The 19,409-nt window shown below is 37.5% G+C and overlaps 1 protein-coding gene and 1 non-coding gene across 6 annotated transcripts in view; both read right to left on the bottom strand.

Annotated features, from left to right (window-relative positions):
• DYNC1I1 (dynein cytoplasmic 1 intermediate chain 1) overlaps nt 1–19,409 on the bottom strand; it is a 328,200-nt gene that overhangs the window by 284,481 nt on the left and 24,310 nt on the right. For 3 of the 5 annotated variants that reach the window (XM_003921229.4, XM_074379474.1, XM_074379472.1), the window contains exons 2-4: nt 13,188–13,304; nt 6,538–6,652; nt 3,720–3,861 (exon numbers count right to left, since the gene is read on the bottom strand). In XM_003921229.4, coding sequence (XP_003921278.1) covers nt 3,720–3,861; nt 6,538–6,652; nt 13,188–13,295 — 365 coding nt within the window. In that variant the 5' untranslated portion in view covers nt 13,296–13,304. The remainder of the gene's footprint in view (nt 1–3,719; nt 3,862–6,537; nt 6,653–13,187; nt 13,305–19,409) is intronic. The other 2 variants (XM_003921227.4, XM_074379473.1) reach the window with 1 other exon arrangement.
• LOC120365412 (U4 spliceosomal RNA) lies at nt 2,683–2,817 on the bottom strand. Its single transcript, XR_005580355.1, has one exon. It is a non-coding gene; the product is annotated as a U4 spliceosomal RNA (small nuclear RNA).

Below are 19,409 nucleotides of genomic sequence, written 5' to 3'. Positions count from 1 at the left end.
CATTTTTGAAACAATACTAATTAACCACAGCTTACTATCCTCTTAATATGTTGGATTCCAGTTGTACACAGTATATCAAAGATTATTTTTCATTTATGTTTATAAGTAAAACTAACCTTTCAAACTAATCTTTTCAACAAGCTCTTAAAATCTATCAGCTTGTTGCTTGCCAATATAATTAACTGAGCAATGAGTAATTGATTCTACCAAAACTGATCAGGAGAAAGAAGGTAAAACCACCAGTATAATTTATTATTATTTTTTATATTTATTTATTTATTTTTTAATTGTATTTTAGGTTTTGGGGTACATGTGAAGAACATGCAAGATTTTTGCATAGGTACACACATGGCAGTGTGATTCGCTGCCTTCCTCCCCATCACCTATATCTGGCATTTCTCCCCACGCTATCTCTCCCCAACTTCCCACCCCCCACCCTGCTGTCCTTCCCCTATTTCGCCTTGACAGACCCCAGTGTGTGATGCATAAATTATAAATGAGAAATCGAAGCATACATTGCAAAACAAATGGTGACACTTTTAAGTGAAATTTTTAAAATTAAATCATTAGCATAACTGAAAAATTAGATGTTTCTACTCTCTATCCATTTTTAAAAATTTTTCTCAACTGCTCTTAAAAATCAGTAAGAGGTGGCTGAGTGCAGTGGCTCATGTTTATAATCCCAGCACTTTGGGCAGCCAAGGAGAAAGGACTGCTTAAGGCCAGAAGTTCCAGACCAGCCTGGGTAACACAGTGAGACTCTATCTCTACAAAAAGTAAAAATAAAAATCAGCTGTGCATGGTGGTACACGGCTGTAGTCCCAGCTACTCAGGAGGCCAAGGCAGGAGGACCACTTAAGCCCAGGAGTTTGAGGTTACAGTGAACTATAATTGCACCACTGTACTCCAGCATGGGCAATGGAGCAAGACAATCCCTTAAAAATAAAAAAGAATCAGTAAGAGAGGTTTTTGTTATACTTTTTTTAAAGCACTATTTTTAGTTTTTCTCATAATAAAGTACATTGAGGATGCCAATTTGCAGATTAACTAGTTATAAGTATTATAAGAAATGTTTGCTAATTTTGGCTTTCTAAAGAAAATTTTAGTTTTGCTTTGAAATTTTGACAAATGAATCAGAGAATTTATATGTGCCTTTAGCTATGACCAGATGTGTTAATTTGATGCTTGTTATCTTCTGAAAGATTTTCCATTTTTGAAGAGTTCAAATTCCATAGGCAAATTTATGAGCATAAGAGTTATATTCTTAAGAATTACTGAACTCTTTTCCCAGTCTCCTGTTTTATGAAGTGTTAAAGTTAATATAAATTGTTTTCAAAGATGTTTCTTCTACAAAAAAAGACATTCAAAGTGGAATTTTTAAAAACTGAAATATAACATTCTCCTGCAATTTAACCTCATATTTATTTTATTAAAGAAAAAAACATAAATTTGTGTGGAATTTTCCTAAGTTCAAAACAAGGGCAGAATTTACTAAGCCATTCCTAATATGTTCTCCTCCAGCAAACTTTGTGCTCAGTTTTTCTGAAAACTATCATTTTCAATGTCAATTTTCTTGCATTTCTATGAAACCCGCACTTAGCAAGAGATTTACTTATTGACTTGTAGTTACCCAGACTTGCAAGAACTTTCCTACAAAGAATTGAAGGTAGTGTTGTGTTGGGTAGGAGTAGGCTGTACCTCTTCCAAAGTGATTCACAAAGTTAAAAAAATCACTTAAGAAGGATAAAGAAATAAAAAGTGATGTTCTCTGTGAAGAAATAATTGCTTTTGTCCCCAGAGTACTAACAGCATAGGTCAGCTTTCTTTAGAAAGTTTTCAAAAGGGCTCCTCAACTCTGAAGTCAGTAACAGAATTGAATGCTGCCAACTGCACCCTTGAAGCTAAGCAGCAATGACACAAACCATCATGGTATAGAAATGGTCAAATACATTAACTTAATAATAGGTCAATGGACCCCCCTCTAAAAATGTGATTATATTATGCCAGCTCTTGAATAAATGTTAGATCTTACACAACCGGGTTGCTATTACATGTTTCCCCCTCAAAGACCTTTTGAAGTATTCAAAGCAAAAGATGAGAGAAGACGTGTGCTGCCCCAAATCACAAAAGTGTTTTGTTAAAATAAACCAGCTTTGTGCCCTCAAAAACCTCTATTTTTTTAATTGAAAGCAGTGTCCACTGGTTGCCAAAGGGCCTATCAAAACAAAATATTCAAGTCTGAGGAACACCAATAGGCAGAAATAGGCAAGGTAATTCCAGTCTTACATGCTGGTTTCAAAAGCAAAAAAGCCTACAGCTCCAGTCAATGCTAGATTATCCTCATGTCCAGATTTTCAGCTACCAAATTAACGAGGCCTATATAGAAATAGTACATTTTCAGAAGAAAATGCTTATGCTAATGCTTTCAGTAAAAAGGAAAATGCAAAATTTTATATCTTTGCCCCAATAATATGTACGGAGGCAAGAAATGTACACAGACAAGGACTAAAAAGGTACATAGACAAGCCAAAAGGCTGACTTCTTAGAAAAGCATTGCTGTGGATGATTGTTTCTTCTTTTATTTAAAGCTTGATTAAAGTATTTTATGATTTGTTTTTAAATTAAGAGTCAGAGATAGAGTTCATAAATTGGCAGGCCACAGGCCAAATCTGGTCCATAACTACTTGGAACGAAAGTCATTAACATTTAACATTTAGGAGATTATCACCTGAATATCTGAATTTGTAGCTTCTCAATTAGCAATAATCGCACCTCGCCTAAACTTCATTGGCTACGATACTGCCACTGCACAAAGCTGAATTTGTAGCTTCTCAAGAAAATAGGCAACTGTGGAAAAACTGGGTCCATCGTCCCACGTAAGCTCAAACAGCTTGAGCTGTGAGGGGACCAGCTGGTCTTTAAGAATTGGGTGTGGTTGCCATACTCACATAAATTCCTGCCTGTGGACCCCAGCATGTGGGAACACTGGTGAAGACAGCTGGATTCGGAGAGTTACTGTGACTCCATTTACATTTATGAAATTTCTCCCTTCTTTTTACATCTTTTTTTTTTTTTCTTTTTAAACCTTTACCTTTTGGATACATCCTTACCTTTTGGATACCTCTTCAGTGATTAAATTAGAAAATGTCTGTATCCACTTTCAGAAGTTACATAACCTGTGATTCTACATAGTATAATACAAATTTGGCAGTGAACTCACTAAACAGAGGCAGCCAATCCTGATACTACTACTATCAATAATAATATAATAGAAACACTTAGGTGACTGAGTTTTCAAATTAGTCAACTTTACTAAGCAAATAACATGTTTCAAAAATTAAATTTAGAATTAGAACATCTCAGTATTCCATTCACAAAGATTCTCATGGAAACAAAAACCAAAATAAGATAATAAGAGACTGGATATATATTTAATTTATATTTGGTTCTCCCTGCCTTTTTTAAGCCTAAGCTAATGGATATGTTTGTGTTCGTTAGGCAAGACACATGGTGCTAAATTAGCCCATTCAAAGAAGGATGATACATATTTATCATTTCTAGGGTTCAAGGTCATTGCTATGCCACTAAAAATAGCAAGGTACCATAAATGTAAACGTAAAATGTCCGAGTATACATGCAGATACGTGCACATATCACAGTATTCTAACAGTGTTGTTGTGCTGTTACCCATCAAGGTCTTTCAAAGGGACAATTCTTACCTTGTTATTGGCCCCAGATCGCCTGAGTCTTGGCTTCCTGCTTCACTGGGAGTGCTCACTGATTTCGAGGAGGGAGACATAGGGGTTGGGACTAAATAATGAAAATAACAGGTATCCCATGTTAAAAAATGCAGCGGCTGCACTGGTGAAGAGCAGTGTCAGACAAATCAAAACAAATGGTCCCAAATTAAAGTGGTTGTATGGCCAGGAGATATTGAGATGGGATAAGGAAAAAAAAGGAAAGAAGAGGAAGAAAGTCCAGTGAATTGTTTATATTTTGGAAATAAAAATTTGAAATGATTTAGACAGAATTAACATAGGGACTCTGAGGCCATGTCCACCCTAACAAAGTAAAATGGAGACTCGAAATAGCTATCCAGATAATTCAAGTCAAATATCTCACTAGCATGAACCATCCAGATAATTTTGATTCTTCACATTATTTTGTTAGTATAGATGTGACCTATTAAAAATAAAATAGGGTGTCTATAAAACTTTAAAAGGTTATAAAATAAGTGATTCTCAATAATTTTAAATGGTCAAGGACAGTCAGAAAAATCTGTTGTATGTCTACATTTAGAGGGAAATGTACTCTGTGGAACATAAGCTGCATTTGCCATGAGAGCCTAAGTGACAGAGAGAGAAAGGGTAAATGTTGAACCTGGTTATTAAAAGTCTTTTTCAAAACAAAGAAAAATGCCAGTCTGCCTTATTTTTGAATTTAATTAATAGTTTCATTCCATTGTACTGTTTACTGTCTTTGGGACTTGTTTTCCCTTGTCTCTAGCAGCTCTAGAAGACACTGCCATGTGCGCAGAAGTAAACCGCTTTACTTCTGAGACAGGAGACGAGTTCAAAGATCAAGGTCAGCACAAGCTGAAAATCTGAGAGCAAGCATAATAAAAGAAAAAAAGCTAAAGCCAATGCAATTTTTCACCCTTCCTTCAGATACAAGCCAAATGTCCTTCAGATAGAAGCTATACCAAATAGCCAAGATGGCTCCAGGCCAGACAATTCAATAGGTTCTTAATATCACATACGCCAAAGAAGCCATATGGGGAAAAAGAAACTTCAGTACGTAAGTGTAGATTCCCATTTGGTTTCAATCATGTGCAATTTCCTTTTATTTATTTAATACGGTAAAGGGCTTAACTATTTTGCCCAAATCCTATAATACAATGGCAGATCTGTCAAGAAGCTAGGAATTTTCATGTGGTTCCTCAATTAATTCACTGATTACCCTCTGAATAAGCTCAGAGGGTAAGTCGGAGAGATGGCTGAAAAATGAAAACGGGGTCCTTGCCAGGGTCCCTTGGCAGCAATGCAGGGATAGTGCAAAAGTTGGTCATGGTTTAGAGACGTTGATCTGTTTTGTTCTTAAAGTTTAATTACTGGCTTTACGTAGGGTAGGGGACACTAGGACATACTACTATTGTGTTTAACCAGTGTTCACATTGCAACAGAATTTCAAAGGCTATTTTGAGGCACAAATATAATTAACTGTAATGTGTCTAATTTATATCAGATGTCAACCAAGTAGAAAAAAAGTATACTAGCTCCTAAGTAGAAAAGAAGATCCACCAGTCAAATATAATATCCCCTAGGTTAATTCTTCCACAACATAAAGAAATTAAACAAAAGAATATAATCTTATTGGGGCTTATTACAGCATTGTTGAACATATGATTTTACCTATTGCGAATTGAGATTGAGTATAAAATGCTTTTTAATAATGTTTTAGTTTTGTATGTATCAAATTATATCCAGCAATACTTCATAATTTGTAAGCTTATTATATAGTTATTTTTATATTCACATTGATATAAACATTTGTCATTTTGTTGTACATGGGATAATTTTTATTCTTAGTTTAAGTAACTGGAAATAAATGAAAATTTATTTTAATATAAGAGTGAATTATGGAATTAACTTCAGAAAATGAAGTACTCTAAGTAGAAGACCTTAATACTGTATTTATTTTTGTGTATTCTTTTAAAACGGTTTTTAACTATACTGGATATAACGTAGTTTTACAGACACCCTACGAGTAATCTTAAATGTATGGAAAACAAAAGGATAAAAGAAAAATAAAACTATTTATTACATGAGAGATATATAGGTAAGTGACAGAATAAACAAAATATGCACAAGTTACCTTCAACACAAAGAAAACAATTCAATATCTAAGCTTCAGTGATAAAATGAGGTCATAGATAATCCATTAGGAATGAATGACTTAGAGAAGAGGCATTGCAGTGAAAATGCCAATTAGCAATCAAATCGAAATACAATAAAGTCAAATTAATTTAAACTTGTTCATTGGCTGCTAATGTGCCATCATTTTGTTTTCCTTCAAATTTCCCACTGAGCCTTCTATTTTCATCATGGACTAATTCTATGCCTGTGGCAGTTAATGAAATTCATAACCAGATTCACAGTATTTAGATTGGCAAAGAGAGGCTGGAATTCAGCAATGAAAATGAAGAACAATTTAATAAGAAATTCCAGTATTTTTTGTATTTACCAAATAGCGACTCATTTAACAAGTATAAAATAATCTATTAGTAACACAGTGGAGGAGGCTGACCATTTAATCAGTCAATAAACAGCAAACCACTGACAATTCTACAATCTTTCCTCCTATCTCCTTCCAGACCCCTCAATTCCAAAAATACATGCTATCTGAACCATAAGCCACAGAATGCCTTTAAAAATAAAAATTAAAAAAAAAAAACTATAAAGAAGAGTGAACACTGGACATGGTATATCCCACACAAGTTGATTTTGAGGAATAGTAACAGGAAGCACTTTTAAATACCTAGAGGCGGCTCCGGTGAGATACCAATGCTTTGCAGCAAAGCCTCTGTCTCTCTTCGTTTGCGATCCAGATCAGAGTCATCCTGAACAGGTTCTTTCTTCTGCTGCATATCAGCCTAGGAGTAGACGTCCGTAAGAAAAGTTAATAACATTACTAAACGTATGTTTTTCCTGGCTGAAACTAAAAATGATAAATGCATGGTAGTGAAGACAAGGTGAAAGCCCTAAATAGATATAATCACATGTATAAAGGATGAATAAACACCATAATTGCTCCATTTAATAATTACTGACCCAGCACTTTCTCTCTTGGTTGAAGGCTTTTTCCTGCTTCTATCACATGGGATGAAAGTTTCTCTCACAGGTTTGGAAGAGAAACCATCAAGGCAAAGTATTTCTGACTGGGGATACAATTAAAAAAAAAAAAAAAAAAAAACTGTCTTTTTTTTTTTTTTTAGACCTTCTTGTCTCTTCTGGGATATCAGTTTTTGATGACTGTGTGTTTGTAATATTCTGGCCCCATGTTTGAGATTGTGCAAACCAGGAATTGTTGGGATCGTGCTGAAAAGTAATACTATTTATTAAAATTTGTAACCATAAAACACACTATTTGTATTGGTAAGACAAGTTTGCCATATTTTAAAATAAACTGGGCTAAAATCTGTATTAAGGCATGTGATCGATATTGATATGCCTTGGTACTTGATTCTGATTTTCATAGGATTTCATTACATACACTAACTAGAAGAAGAAAATTATCACGTAGAAAATATAGTACAACAAATCATTTACAAGAAATTCCTTTCACAAATTCTGTCTAAAAACACATCATGTTTTTTATACTGGCCTCTTAAAATTAGTATCGTGTTTGTGTTTTTACAGGATAGTGACAAATTAAAATGCAGGTAAACAAGATCTGTGGTGGGATTCTGGGAAAAATTAAAAAATTCCACGTCTCTTCTCTCTTTCATAACACAGTTATTACTTAAGGTATGTGCCCCACATCTGAAACTTGATAACATCATGTTTGATGTGTAACTACCTCACAACAAATCTTTGTGGGCTTACAGAAGTGAGGCTGTCTTAAAGCCTGTCAAAAAGCATTTCGTTATGAGACACACCTTCTTCCCTATGGGAAGTTGGGTACCCTAACAAGTACATTACTTTCTTAAGGCATGCAGAATACATTTCAAAGCAGTGAAGCATTAGTTACATTGTAGTATCTATAAGCAGAAAAAAGTTTTGACTTACTCCCAGAGGGTGACCTACACACCAATTATAAACTAAGTGCATCGTTGCACATGTCTCTGGGCTCAACAATTCTGAATCACTCATATTTTTGAAGTCTATCTGTCATTAGAGGGAAAATTACCATCTGAAGGCCAGTAAGGGCTAATATGAGTCCTAGAGTATTTCAGATACTCTACATAAACCAAAATTATGAAAAGGCAGTTTAATCTCTCATCAGTGAAGATATTAAAGTTCATATTCTTTTCCAGTTTTAACATTTAAAAACTACTGAAGCAAGTTCCAAAGTTTATGTATACAACAGAGGCAAAGATAGAACTGAGATGAGAAAAAAGATGTTGCCGAGTGAGGATCTATATCTACTACAGAATTCTGCTATGTTTTAAAGATTCAACAGGGAGTGATTTTGCAGTATTAGTAATTAAAAATCTTCAAGGTGCCTTTCTCAGCAAGTGATATTTCTGTTTGTGGAGAGTAATCACAGCTGAAAGCCAGAGAGGATAATCAAAGAAAGAAAAATTTGTCAGCTGAGAATTGTCAATCACTTTTCCAAAGACATTTCCACATTTATTAGATAAACATATGAGAACAGGCCAGGAAACCCCTGCCCACTCTACCTTGCAGCAATTCGGCAGAAGGCCAAGGACAGAATGAAACTTCAGGGTGGCCCCCACTGAGCTCACCTCATTGCATTAAAGCCAATCTTTCATAAAATTGGGCCAGTGTCTTAAATGGTGGCCACTATATTTATTTTAAAATCAGATTTCATACATAATATCACAGCCAAGAAAGCAACTGACAACCAAAAGGGCAGAGGGTGGTAATTTTACACAACATGGGACACAGTTTTCTGAATTCTGTGGATATAATCAACTTGGGTGGTCCTAATTCACACTCGTTTTTAGAGTCATGGCAAAAAAGGCACTCAGTGCAGTATTAACATTTCTTTTCTTTTTAATGTTAAATGTATTTGTTTTATTTAAAATATAAGCCTAAAGAATGTTTATAAAAATCCAGGCTATTTAAAGCTATTTCTAATTCTCTATAAACAACACAAAACTAGAAAATCTTAAATTCAGTAGTCAATGACAGTGGCCAGTCGATATGCCATGGATTCAGGATCAGAAGTTCCCAAAGAAATTTGTAGAATAAAACTCCAAATGCTTGGAAAGGATGTCTGGGACCTGCCTCTCAAACCTTCCCTGATTAGTTCCTATGTTCATTTATTCACTCATTCATTAATTCTATAATTCCTTTTGGAATGCCTATCATATGGTAAAATCTACATTAGACATTGACTCAACGATTAAAAAAACAAACAAACAACATCAACAGAAAAAGAATATAGCCCTGACCTTGAAAGCTTGCCATCTATTAGGAGAAAAAAAAAAGTGAAGGGGAAAATATAGCACCTTGTGCTAAATGGTTTCATAATGTCAATGATAGGATGCAGAATTAACCTAGTTACTGGTAAAGAAAGGTATCAGAGGCACCTTTCTGGAGAAAGTGATATTTGAGATGAGAATGGAAAGACATGCAGTTAACAGCCAGTTGAAGAACAGCCAGGTAAAGTTCACAGCCAGGCAAATGATGATAGGAAGAAATAGGAGATCAGTGAAACCAGAGGAAAGAGAACATCCTAAGCTCTCTATCAAGAAAGAATGCAGTCTATTAGAGTATACATAAGCAGCTGCATCTCACTGGAACGTAGATTTTAGAGAGAAAAATAATGGAGGCGAAAAGAGTCCTGTTATGCCTGTCCAGGCCTGATGACCACTGCAAATTGGAGTAGGGAGTGGTAAAAGGATGACTTCAGGTTTCTGACCCGACAACTGGCTGGATGAGCCTTAGAGGTAGCCCCCCTTTATTGCCAGTCTCCTTCATGTGATTGGAGATAAGGCAAGGCTGGTTCTAAGACTTCGATCTCTGCAGCCCAGCTTCCCCATGTGAGAAAGGATCAGAATAGATTACTTCCAGATTCCTTTCAGTCATAAAATGCCCAGTTTCAGGAAACTAGGGACCTTGAATTTCAAGACCCTTCCAATGTGGGGAACATTCCCATGTGAGACCCCCAAAAGGTGTGGGTCTCACTATATGGTGAGTTTGATCCCAAACACAGTTTCCTACTGGAGGCAGTCCAGCTATCAGAAAGAAGGGACTGAAAGATGACTGATCAGTTTCTAATATCAACCACAATATCGTTTGGGCCTAAAACTATGCAGTGCTGCTAGACCGAGTGACTCCCTACCAGCAACCAGTTCCTGCTTTTAACTTTTAATAGCTTTAACCTTTTCTTTACTTGCCTGACTGCCTTGTACCCTAGATAATGGTTTAACTGTGGGAATATTTGCAAAGCAAATGCCACCATATGGGATGGCTTTGATCCCTGACTCAGAGACTCCTGAATAGGGGGAGTTGAGATAACTTGAGTCAGGAGCAGAAAAAGGAGAATCTGGTTAAAAGATATTCTGATGAGCAAAACCAGAAAACCTTTTCACATCTCAGTTCTAAAACAAGATCAAACCAGAAATACCTGCAGCCATGAGGAATAATGTCTGGATGTAAACAAGCTTTGTGATCACAGGAAATTCTGTTACTTTTTACAACCACTGATTGTGTATCTGACTTCTCTATTGTATAGGCCAGTAAGGTATAGATTTGCATTTCCTCTTGCAATGAGGTAAACCAGAGCAAAGAAAGTGTATTTATTCCTGGCCTTTGAAAAATAAAATTCGCTGTTTAGGCACAGCCTATCCAGCCCTCCAGATGCCTCGCTTTCTGTCTCCCTTTCTTCCGCGCACTCTCTCTTCCAGGTATTGGGACCCTCTTGCAGGTCGAGACCCCGGGCAGACATGCCTACCCTGCAAGGTCACTGACATTCAAACAATGGGACATTTCTGAAAAATGATCTCACCAGCAGAGATCTTATAAATGTATGCGACCATTCTATGAAGTCCCATTCATCTACTCTGATAGCTGATCTCAGAAGCAGAATGACAGCTATCTTTCACTGATCTCAGATCTTGAATCCTCTTGAATCTGTGAGGAAGGCATCATTCCTTTCTCCATTTTACAGAAGAGAAAACAGGTTCAGAGAGGACTCATACTCACTCAGGGCCATTCTGTGAAGGGCAGATCCAGGCTTCCCAGCCATGTTCAACTCAAAAGCCCCTGTGCATAACCACTAAGTTTACTGTCTTATGTCTTACAGCCTTGGCTGCTCAGAAGCAACCAAATCAGCACAGTCTGCAGAGAGTACATGGACAAAACCAAGGAAAGATCTCTTTGAGTGGAGATGGGTTGTGAAGGGAGAAGTTTTCAAGCCAGGAGAGGCATTAAAGATGACATGGTCCAACGGATCCCAAAATCCAGCCCTGCTTCAGATCACTCAAATCAGAAAATTTGAGGATGAAAGACTCAGATTCTGTATTGCCATCTGACTCTGTGGAGGACAGTTCAGTTATCACAAGCTTTAGTCACCACACCAGTTTAGAAATGAGAAAACTACGACTTCATATGATGTCAATTTTAGAACCAGGCAGCAGCCAGGATCGTCTAGAGCAGGCGTCCCCAAACTACAGCCTGTGGGCTGCATGCGGCTCCCAGAGGCCATTTATCCGGCCCCCCGCTGCACTTCAGGAAGGGGCACCTCTTTCATTGGTGGTCAGTGAGAGGAGCACAGTATGTGGCGGCCCTCCAACGGTCTGAGGGACAGTGAACTGGCCCCCTGTGTAAAAAGTTTGGGGACGCCTGGTCTAGAGTCCTCCGCTACCTGCAGCCTTCAACTTCCCAGGGCTGTTTTTGCTGTGAAAAAAGCTAAATCTCCACCAGAAAAAAAATACTTGGTTATAGAAGCAAAAAGGGTAGCCTGCTTCCATCAGTTTTGTTTGCCTGCAATTTCCCCAAAATGTGTAAAATGGAAAAGATGAAGCAGACAGCATAATTTGGAACCAAATTTCCCATATCACATCACATTTTGTGGTAATTCTATGAAATTCAAGTTGGACATTAGAATGTCAGTTTAAAAGGAAACTGGTTATTAGTAAAGGATAACAGGTGCTTTAAAGCTACAGTAAGTGTTGACATTTGAGGGAAAGGAAATATAATAACTTAATGCTTTTTTGGCTTTGCATGGAAATGAATAGCCATTCCTTGTCAATTCTCACCTCTACTTCATTCAAAGACTGCATATGTAACAGCAAAGATCTCAAAGGGAAAAAACATTATGTGTGATGTCAAGGACAAATAAACGATCACATCAATCAACACATAATGGCATGGAGATGCCAGAAGGCTAAAATGCAACTGCAATTATCTTTTACTTTCTTGGAAAATAATAATTGTTGTAAATCTATTACCTTGGTCTCTCAGCCTTGTAGTATGAAACAACGCTTATTTATATTGTAAGGTATCAAAATAAGTTTTCTTTGTCCTTACAGAAGAACTGCATAGGACAGCAGCTCTGGTTTCTATACACAAAAGCATATCACACTACATGAAATTATCTTCTTAGAAAACTATTCAAAAATATTTTTGACATCTGGTTAAGATGTAGTCTATACCTACACTGCCATAACAAATTAGAGAATTAAAAATAAATATTTATTCAATTGACATAGTGAAAGAAAACATGATAACGACAACGAGGCACTTGACTGGAATTATAGAGTCCTAGATTCTAAGTCTAGGATACAGAAAAGCTACATTTCACCTCTGGGTCTCTGCTGCTTTGTTGGCATAAAGAGGGGCCTCAATGGAAAGTCTCTGAAATTTCAGCCAGCTCCAACATGTAATAATTCTCTGTACTGTACTATCCTATCTACCTTCTTACTAAAAGAACAGTCTTCCCCTTAACAAACCAAAGATACTTATTTACCATAAAAAACGTATACCACTTTGGAAACAATAGAAATCCATTGGCATAGTTTTCTAATTTTCTCCTAAAATGTTCCTGCTGGTAGATTTTTCAAAAAACTCTTTTCTTAAAACGAACACTTATTAAGTACTAACTATATTCTAGGTACTGCTAAGTACAACCCCACAAAATAAATGTATTAATGTTCTCATATTAAAATAGGAAACTGAAGGACAGAGAAAGGTTAAGAAGTTTCTAACAATAACAAGATCACAGACCACCCTTAGAATTCTGTTCATGGCTCTGATGAACCTGGGGTTTGGACGCCTCTAGAGCCTCTGGATCCAATGTCATCACACATTTAGGTGATGGCTGACCAGCACATAGCAGAGGGCAACAACTTTATCATGCAAATAGGGAGATAGTCACTCATTTTATTGAGATAGCATAAAAGGATTCTTTTAGGGGTCCTGTTTATCCATTTGAGCAGCTGCTCAGGATCAAGTAATTTTCCTTTTTTCTCCGTAACTCCAACACATAGGATTTACCTCTTTCTTTTTCCTCTCTTCTTCTTTCCGTTTTTTTTCTTCTCTTATCTGTGCTAAGCGCTGCTTTTTGCGCTCTAGCTCAGCTTTTAAGTCACTTTTGTCAGACATGTTGGTTTCCTTGGAGAAAGAGAGAAAAGAAGTGAACATATATATAAATAACTTTTGTGCATATCATTGCAAAAATCATTGGAATGAAAATGTGACTGTTGGGTGATCAACAGGAGGTTGTATTATTTAGCCTATGTGAAAGAATCAGAGAAAAAATTAAGTTAGATCTGGTCTAATGATATAAAATACTTACTTTTTAGCTATACATACACAAATATTTGAAAAATACAATATTATCTGGTCTAAGCAAGAATAGCAACTTCAAGATAACCCATTTTCTGTACAAGTTTCTTAATAAATAAACAAAAATAAATAAAAGAATCAAAAAGAACCATCATCATGGATTCCAATTTAGATAATGGAGCAATTCATCTTCATACTGAGAAAAGAAAATAGGCTGTCATAAACCCTTAGAGACGTGCGCTGCTCGAATTTCTATGGACTCAATAAACATTCCTCCACTGAGCTTCGATGCACGTAGATTTCATTTTGCCTAACATTATTTGCATAAGAGAAGACAGCCACTGAAGACCTAACATGTTAATCTTCTTCCTCTGTAAAACTCCTCCTGAAGTGTCACAATTAATTTCATCTCCAGCACAACCCTATTTCTATAAAACTTTCATTTGCATTCTGAATGTACTATTGCTTATTCTGGCACTTTCTCTTTCCAAAGCAAAGGGTGTTTGTGAGTACACGGAATGGGAGATAACACCATGGCAAATTCCTGGGAAAATTTATCCAAACAAGATTTAATTTCAATGTTAATCATGGTGGCGATGCTGGTAGTGATGGTGCCAGCAACATTTTTAAATAAAATCAGTTCAAAGAAGACTCTTACTAATCACCAATGATTATATATTTGAGTCTTTTGTGCTCCCAACTGAAATTAACAAAATGGAAACCTTGAGAAATGAAGAGCCCCCCCGACCGAAATTTCTAAAATGGGGGAAAAAAACTGACTAACCATACAAGTCATGAGTATTCATTTGCATACTATTTATATGCAACTAGAATAAATGTATAGTGTGTCCTGAAGTAGATGAGAGAGCAATGGAAGGCAAAAAAAATACCAAATAATACAGAACAATGAAAAATTCTCAAACTTCTTGTCATTGTCCCCAGGAGGCAATCATAAATCTGCAGTCATTCTAGGACACACTTTCAGACAAATACACAAATTGGGAAATACACCATGTTCCTACTATACACATTTCTGCTCACAGTGTGACAGCAGAGATTTGTGAAATCATCATAATGATTGCAATAATCAATGTCTGCCATTCATGATCATACTGTTTTCATTTTTCAACAAATATTTGCTGTATTTAATGTGTGCTATGCACTTTATAATGAATAGGGATACAAAACTAAGCAAAACCAGATTCTCTCCTTCAAAGAGCATATAGCTCAAATTTGTGGACGTGCAGTGTGGCTGGAGATGCTCTCTGAGATACTGGCTTATTGATTACTCAGTGCCAGGCCCTTGACATTCATTATCACATGTAATCCTACCAATACAAATACACCAGTATTATTATTAATTTCTTTTTATAATTAAAACAAAGGAGGCTCAGCAAGAACTGAGATTGCCTAGCCAATAGATGGCAGAACCTAAATTCAAGTTTGCCCGTGCTCTGACCTACTACATGTTTGTAATCCCCAGTGTACAAGTTTAGAAGAATGTAAAGCAAAATGATAATCAAGGTCTCGTGGAGTGGGCCAGAGGAAGCATTGAAGAATAGGTAGAATTGGAACTGGGTATTGAATGAGGTCAGGAACTAGCAAAGGAAGGGAATATTTGGTTGTGCCAAGACCTGTCAAAGAAGGAACTGACAGACTGAGCGCAAGAGATGTGTATGAAATTAAGTCAAGGAACAGAAAGTTGAGGCCAGGTGTGGTGGTTCCTACCTGTAACCCCAATGCTTTGGGAGGCTGAGGTGGGAGGACAGCTTGAGGCTAAGAGTTCAAGGTTACCGTGAGTTATAATCATGTATGATACTCTAGCTTAGGTGGCAGAGTGAGACTCTGTTTTAAAAAAGAAAAAAAATTTTTTTTTTTTTTGAGACGGCGTTTTCGCTGTTGTTACCCAGGCTGGAGTGCAATGGCATGCTCTCAGCTCACCGCAACCTCCACCTCCCGGGTTCAGGCAATTCTCCTGCCTCAGCCTCCTGAGTAGCTGGGATTACAGGCATGCGCCACCATGCCCAGCTAATGTTTTGTATTTTTAGTAGAGGCGGGGTTTCACCATGTTGACCAGGATGGTCTCGATCTCCTGACCTTGTGATCCACCCGCCTCGGCCTCCCAAAGTGCTGAGATTATAGGCTTGAGCCACCGCGCTCAGCCTTAAAAAGAAAAAAAATTTTAGTTGGTAAGAATGGATATGTGGAGGCAACCAGGAAAGCCTTGAAAAAACAGAAAATTGAGTTCTATTTGGTGTAAGGGGTGATGGAAAATTATAGCAGATTTCTGAAAAGAAAAGTGACAGAATAAAAATGGAATTTGCTTAAGCCTATTCTTGTCCCTGCCTGTATGACAGACTGGAGCAAAAACCAGAAATAAGGCAAGCTGCTGGGAAACGAATGCCAACATCTCTCTGATTCAACTGCACCTGCAGGGGGATGGGAGGCAAATGTGGAGACAGAAAGTAGAGAATGTGCACTGGGGAGAGCACAGCCAAGTGGGACCAAGAAATTCTTAGTAGCCTTTAAATGTGGAAGCAAAAAAGGAAGGTCCAGTAACAATTTGACTTTGACAGGGCAAAGAAGATGGCAGTAAAATTAGAAAGAAAAAGCAAAGAGGAAAATGGTGAAAAAACCTTGTAGTGTGCATGTTATAATTTGGGTATTAATGGGACTTCTGTGCAAAATGCACAAATACAACATTACAGATGGGGAGAGAAGGGAGATGGGGGACTGAAGCTGAAGAATAGAGTTTGGAGTCATCTAAATACAAAGGGCTATTTCAATAGGCGATGCAATTCAAAGTCTTAACAGAGCCAGGGGAATAACTGAGCAAGCAGAACTGTGACTGAGGTCAGCCAGAGAGAAAATGTCTTGTCTACAGGAGGCAGCTCTACCAGCTCTGACTGAGGATCCTCATGGAGGGACACAGACCCATGCCGTTAGATCTTTTATCTTTTTGTTTCCAAGAAAAGCCACAGAACTCACAAAAGTGAAGTTTATCACTAAAATACAGGTTGCCAATTATTTTCAACACCAATGGGTAAAATTCCTGGCAGGAATTCCGGAAATCATCTGAGAAATTAGAAACACCCTTGTCCAATGAGGGTCCATGTAACTAGTGTGCTGGAAATGTTTTGGCAGTCAACAATGAAATGTATGATCAGAAAAATCACTGTTAAAGCAATAGCTGTTTCATTCTAAGCTGAAAGCAGCAAGGAGAATCTTCTTAGGAAATGTGAGTTTTCCCCTCCTCCATATTTTCCCAGCTTTTACTTGACCATTCCCCAACATTTATCCACCTTTCTTCAATTCATCAAAACTGTCTGGCACAACTTCAGTAATATTTATAGTCATTAAGGAGCAAACCATAATATAAGCATGTCTTGTATTTGTTATGATTTTCTTGTAAAGAACCTCAATTACAAAAGGGAAGTAAGGTGTATTCTCAGAAAATTTCTGCAAAGTGCAAAGACTTTCTTGCAAATAATGAATATGTCTTACAATGTTGATCATTTAAGTTGGTATTCCTACCCGGAGAGTAATATTTTAAAAATAAACAACAAAAACTACTTATATTATTTGGTTCATCACTACTTAATCTAAAAAAGATTATATTAACAACAAAAACTACTTATATTATTTGGATCATCACTACTTAATATAAAAAAAATTATGTTAAGTAGTGATGATCCAAATAATATAAGTCACTCTTTAAATGCAGTAGGTTACAATGTTAGAAGACACAGCTGTAAAGGGCCTTCCACTTATTGATTTTGGGATCCATTCCAAAATAGATGCTTAGCATCAACCCCTAGGAGAATAAGGAGTCTCAAGAGAATGCCACATAAAGGATTTGGAAAGTACACATTATAGTGAATGAATGAGCTTTTACACATAGTAAAATGGCTTAAATAGTGGCATTAAACACAGTGCCAGTGCTGAACTCCATAGGATTTCCCGGGGGGCTTGCTAGTCTGATCCACTAAATCTCCCTGGACATCAAACAAAGCAGATCGAAGAGCAAAGCATGAGGGACATGAGTTATAGAGATTCCTGTGGCTAATGCAGGTCATTGCCAAGGCAATTCTGATGTGCTGAGTCTAAGAAAATAAGAGTCAAAGCCACCTGCTGCTAATTATTGCTCATTTACTTCATACACATAAAAAGCTTGTCGCTCATTTACAAATGGCAAGGGGTCAAGTGGGTAAATCAAGCCCACCTCTGGGTATAGGGCGCCTCCATTTCTGATCATTAGCATGTTCTACCACACACCAGCCAACTCTCGGCTTGACTCCACCCAGATGGTTACGAGCAGTCACAGCTCAGTCTCTCCCCAGCCCCATCCACTCTGGGATCAGTTGCACTTTAGCACTCCCTGCTCAGCATCATCGGAGCAGAGTCCCATATTCAGAACTCTTTTTCCATTGGTGACATCTCCCCTTCCTCACTCACTTTCACCTACCTTCGTTGCCAAATTCACACTTCTTATCTCCATCCACGTCTCCCCCACACAAACCCTCCAGCTTTACTATTACTGAACACAATCCCCACTTCACCCCATGTCTTTGTCAGCCAAGTTATACTCACCCCAAAACAGATGTCTCAAAGTTCAAATCGGCTACTACATTTACCCCAGACTCCATACACCAGTCCCTAGAGCCTGCTAACTTTTTTCAAATTTCAACTCTCTACTACTGATTTCCCTTTTGTTCCTTGATTCACCCTTTATCCTCTGCTTAGTGTTGTCACTATAGCTCGTCTCTAATCATCCTCCCAAATGTCTCAGTTCTGATCACTTTGGCTCCAGCCCATCTCTGATCCAGTAGGCTGTCATCCTTTTGATCCAAATAAATGAGTCTATATAAGTAAAGACCTAAAAATAATGTCTGGCAAATACTAAACAACCAAGAAAAGTTGTTCCTCCTCTTCCTTTTTCTCCTCTTCCTTTTCTATTATTACCATTAGTTTACCCTGCCCACTCTTGCCCACATCACCAATTGCACCCTAACTGCACCCTGAACCAAGTCATCACTTAAAGTTCACTGCAATCATTTAAAAAGTGTTACTGTGAGAATTACAGGAAAGGCATGAGATATTACTGATTTAATACCAATACATTGGAAGTGAGGAAAACCAATCTGTGTTCCTAGTGATTCTAAGGCACTTCAGAGGGAGCTTCTCTATCTAAATGAGTTATAAAATAGAAGGCATGTGGGAAAAGGAATGTGACTCAAGAAAAAGAAAAAAAAAAACCTTAAAATATTGAGTGTAGTCATTTAATTTAACAGTAAAAAAAATTATTCTCAATTTTTTATTTTGAACATAAGAATTACATATCAAGCTGTCCCCAGCAGGCATCCCCAGCACCTTACCCACTTCCCCCCGAGGATGGGTTGGCATATGGTGACGATAAGAAATTAGGTACAGGGAAGGTCTCTTCTGTTGTTCCATTATACAAATGGCTCATGGTCCTAAGTTTCTTTCTTTCTTTTTTTTTTCTGGGACTGTGTCTTGCTCTGTTGCCCAGGCTGCAGTGCAGTGGCACGATCTTGGCTCACTACAACCTCCACCTCCTGGGTTCAAGCAATTCTCCTGCCTCAGCCTCCCAAGTAGCTGGGACTACAGGTTTGTGCCACCACTCTAGCTAATTTTTGTATTTTTTGATAGAGATGGGGTTTCACCAACTTGACCAGGTTGGTCTTGAACTCCTGACCTCAGATGATCTGCCTGCCTGGGCCTTCCAAAGTGCTAAGATTGTTAAGTGTAAGCCACTATGCCCAGCCCCAAGTTTCAATAGAGGGAAAAATGGGGAGAGGATAGAGGGAGGAAAACATAAGAGAGAGAAACGTGAATACTGAGGAGAGAAGAAACAAAACTAAAGTCAATTTCACATTTTCCGTTGCCTTGCCAGGTTCCCCTACATCTCCT

The sequence above is a fragment of the Saimiri boliviensis genome, chromosome 10, assembly GCF_048565385.1.
Source record: "Saimiri boliviensis isolate mSaiBol1 chromosome 10, mSaiBol1.pri, whole genome shotgun sequence".
In the NCBI taxonomy this organism is placed as follows: domain Eukaryota; kingdom Metazoa; phylum Chordata; class Mammalia; order Primates; family Cebidae; genus Saimiri; species Saimiri boliviensis.
The sequence above is the reverse complement of the archived record's forward strand: the minus strand, read 5'-3'. Positions and strand labels throughout refer to the sequence as shown.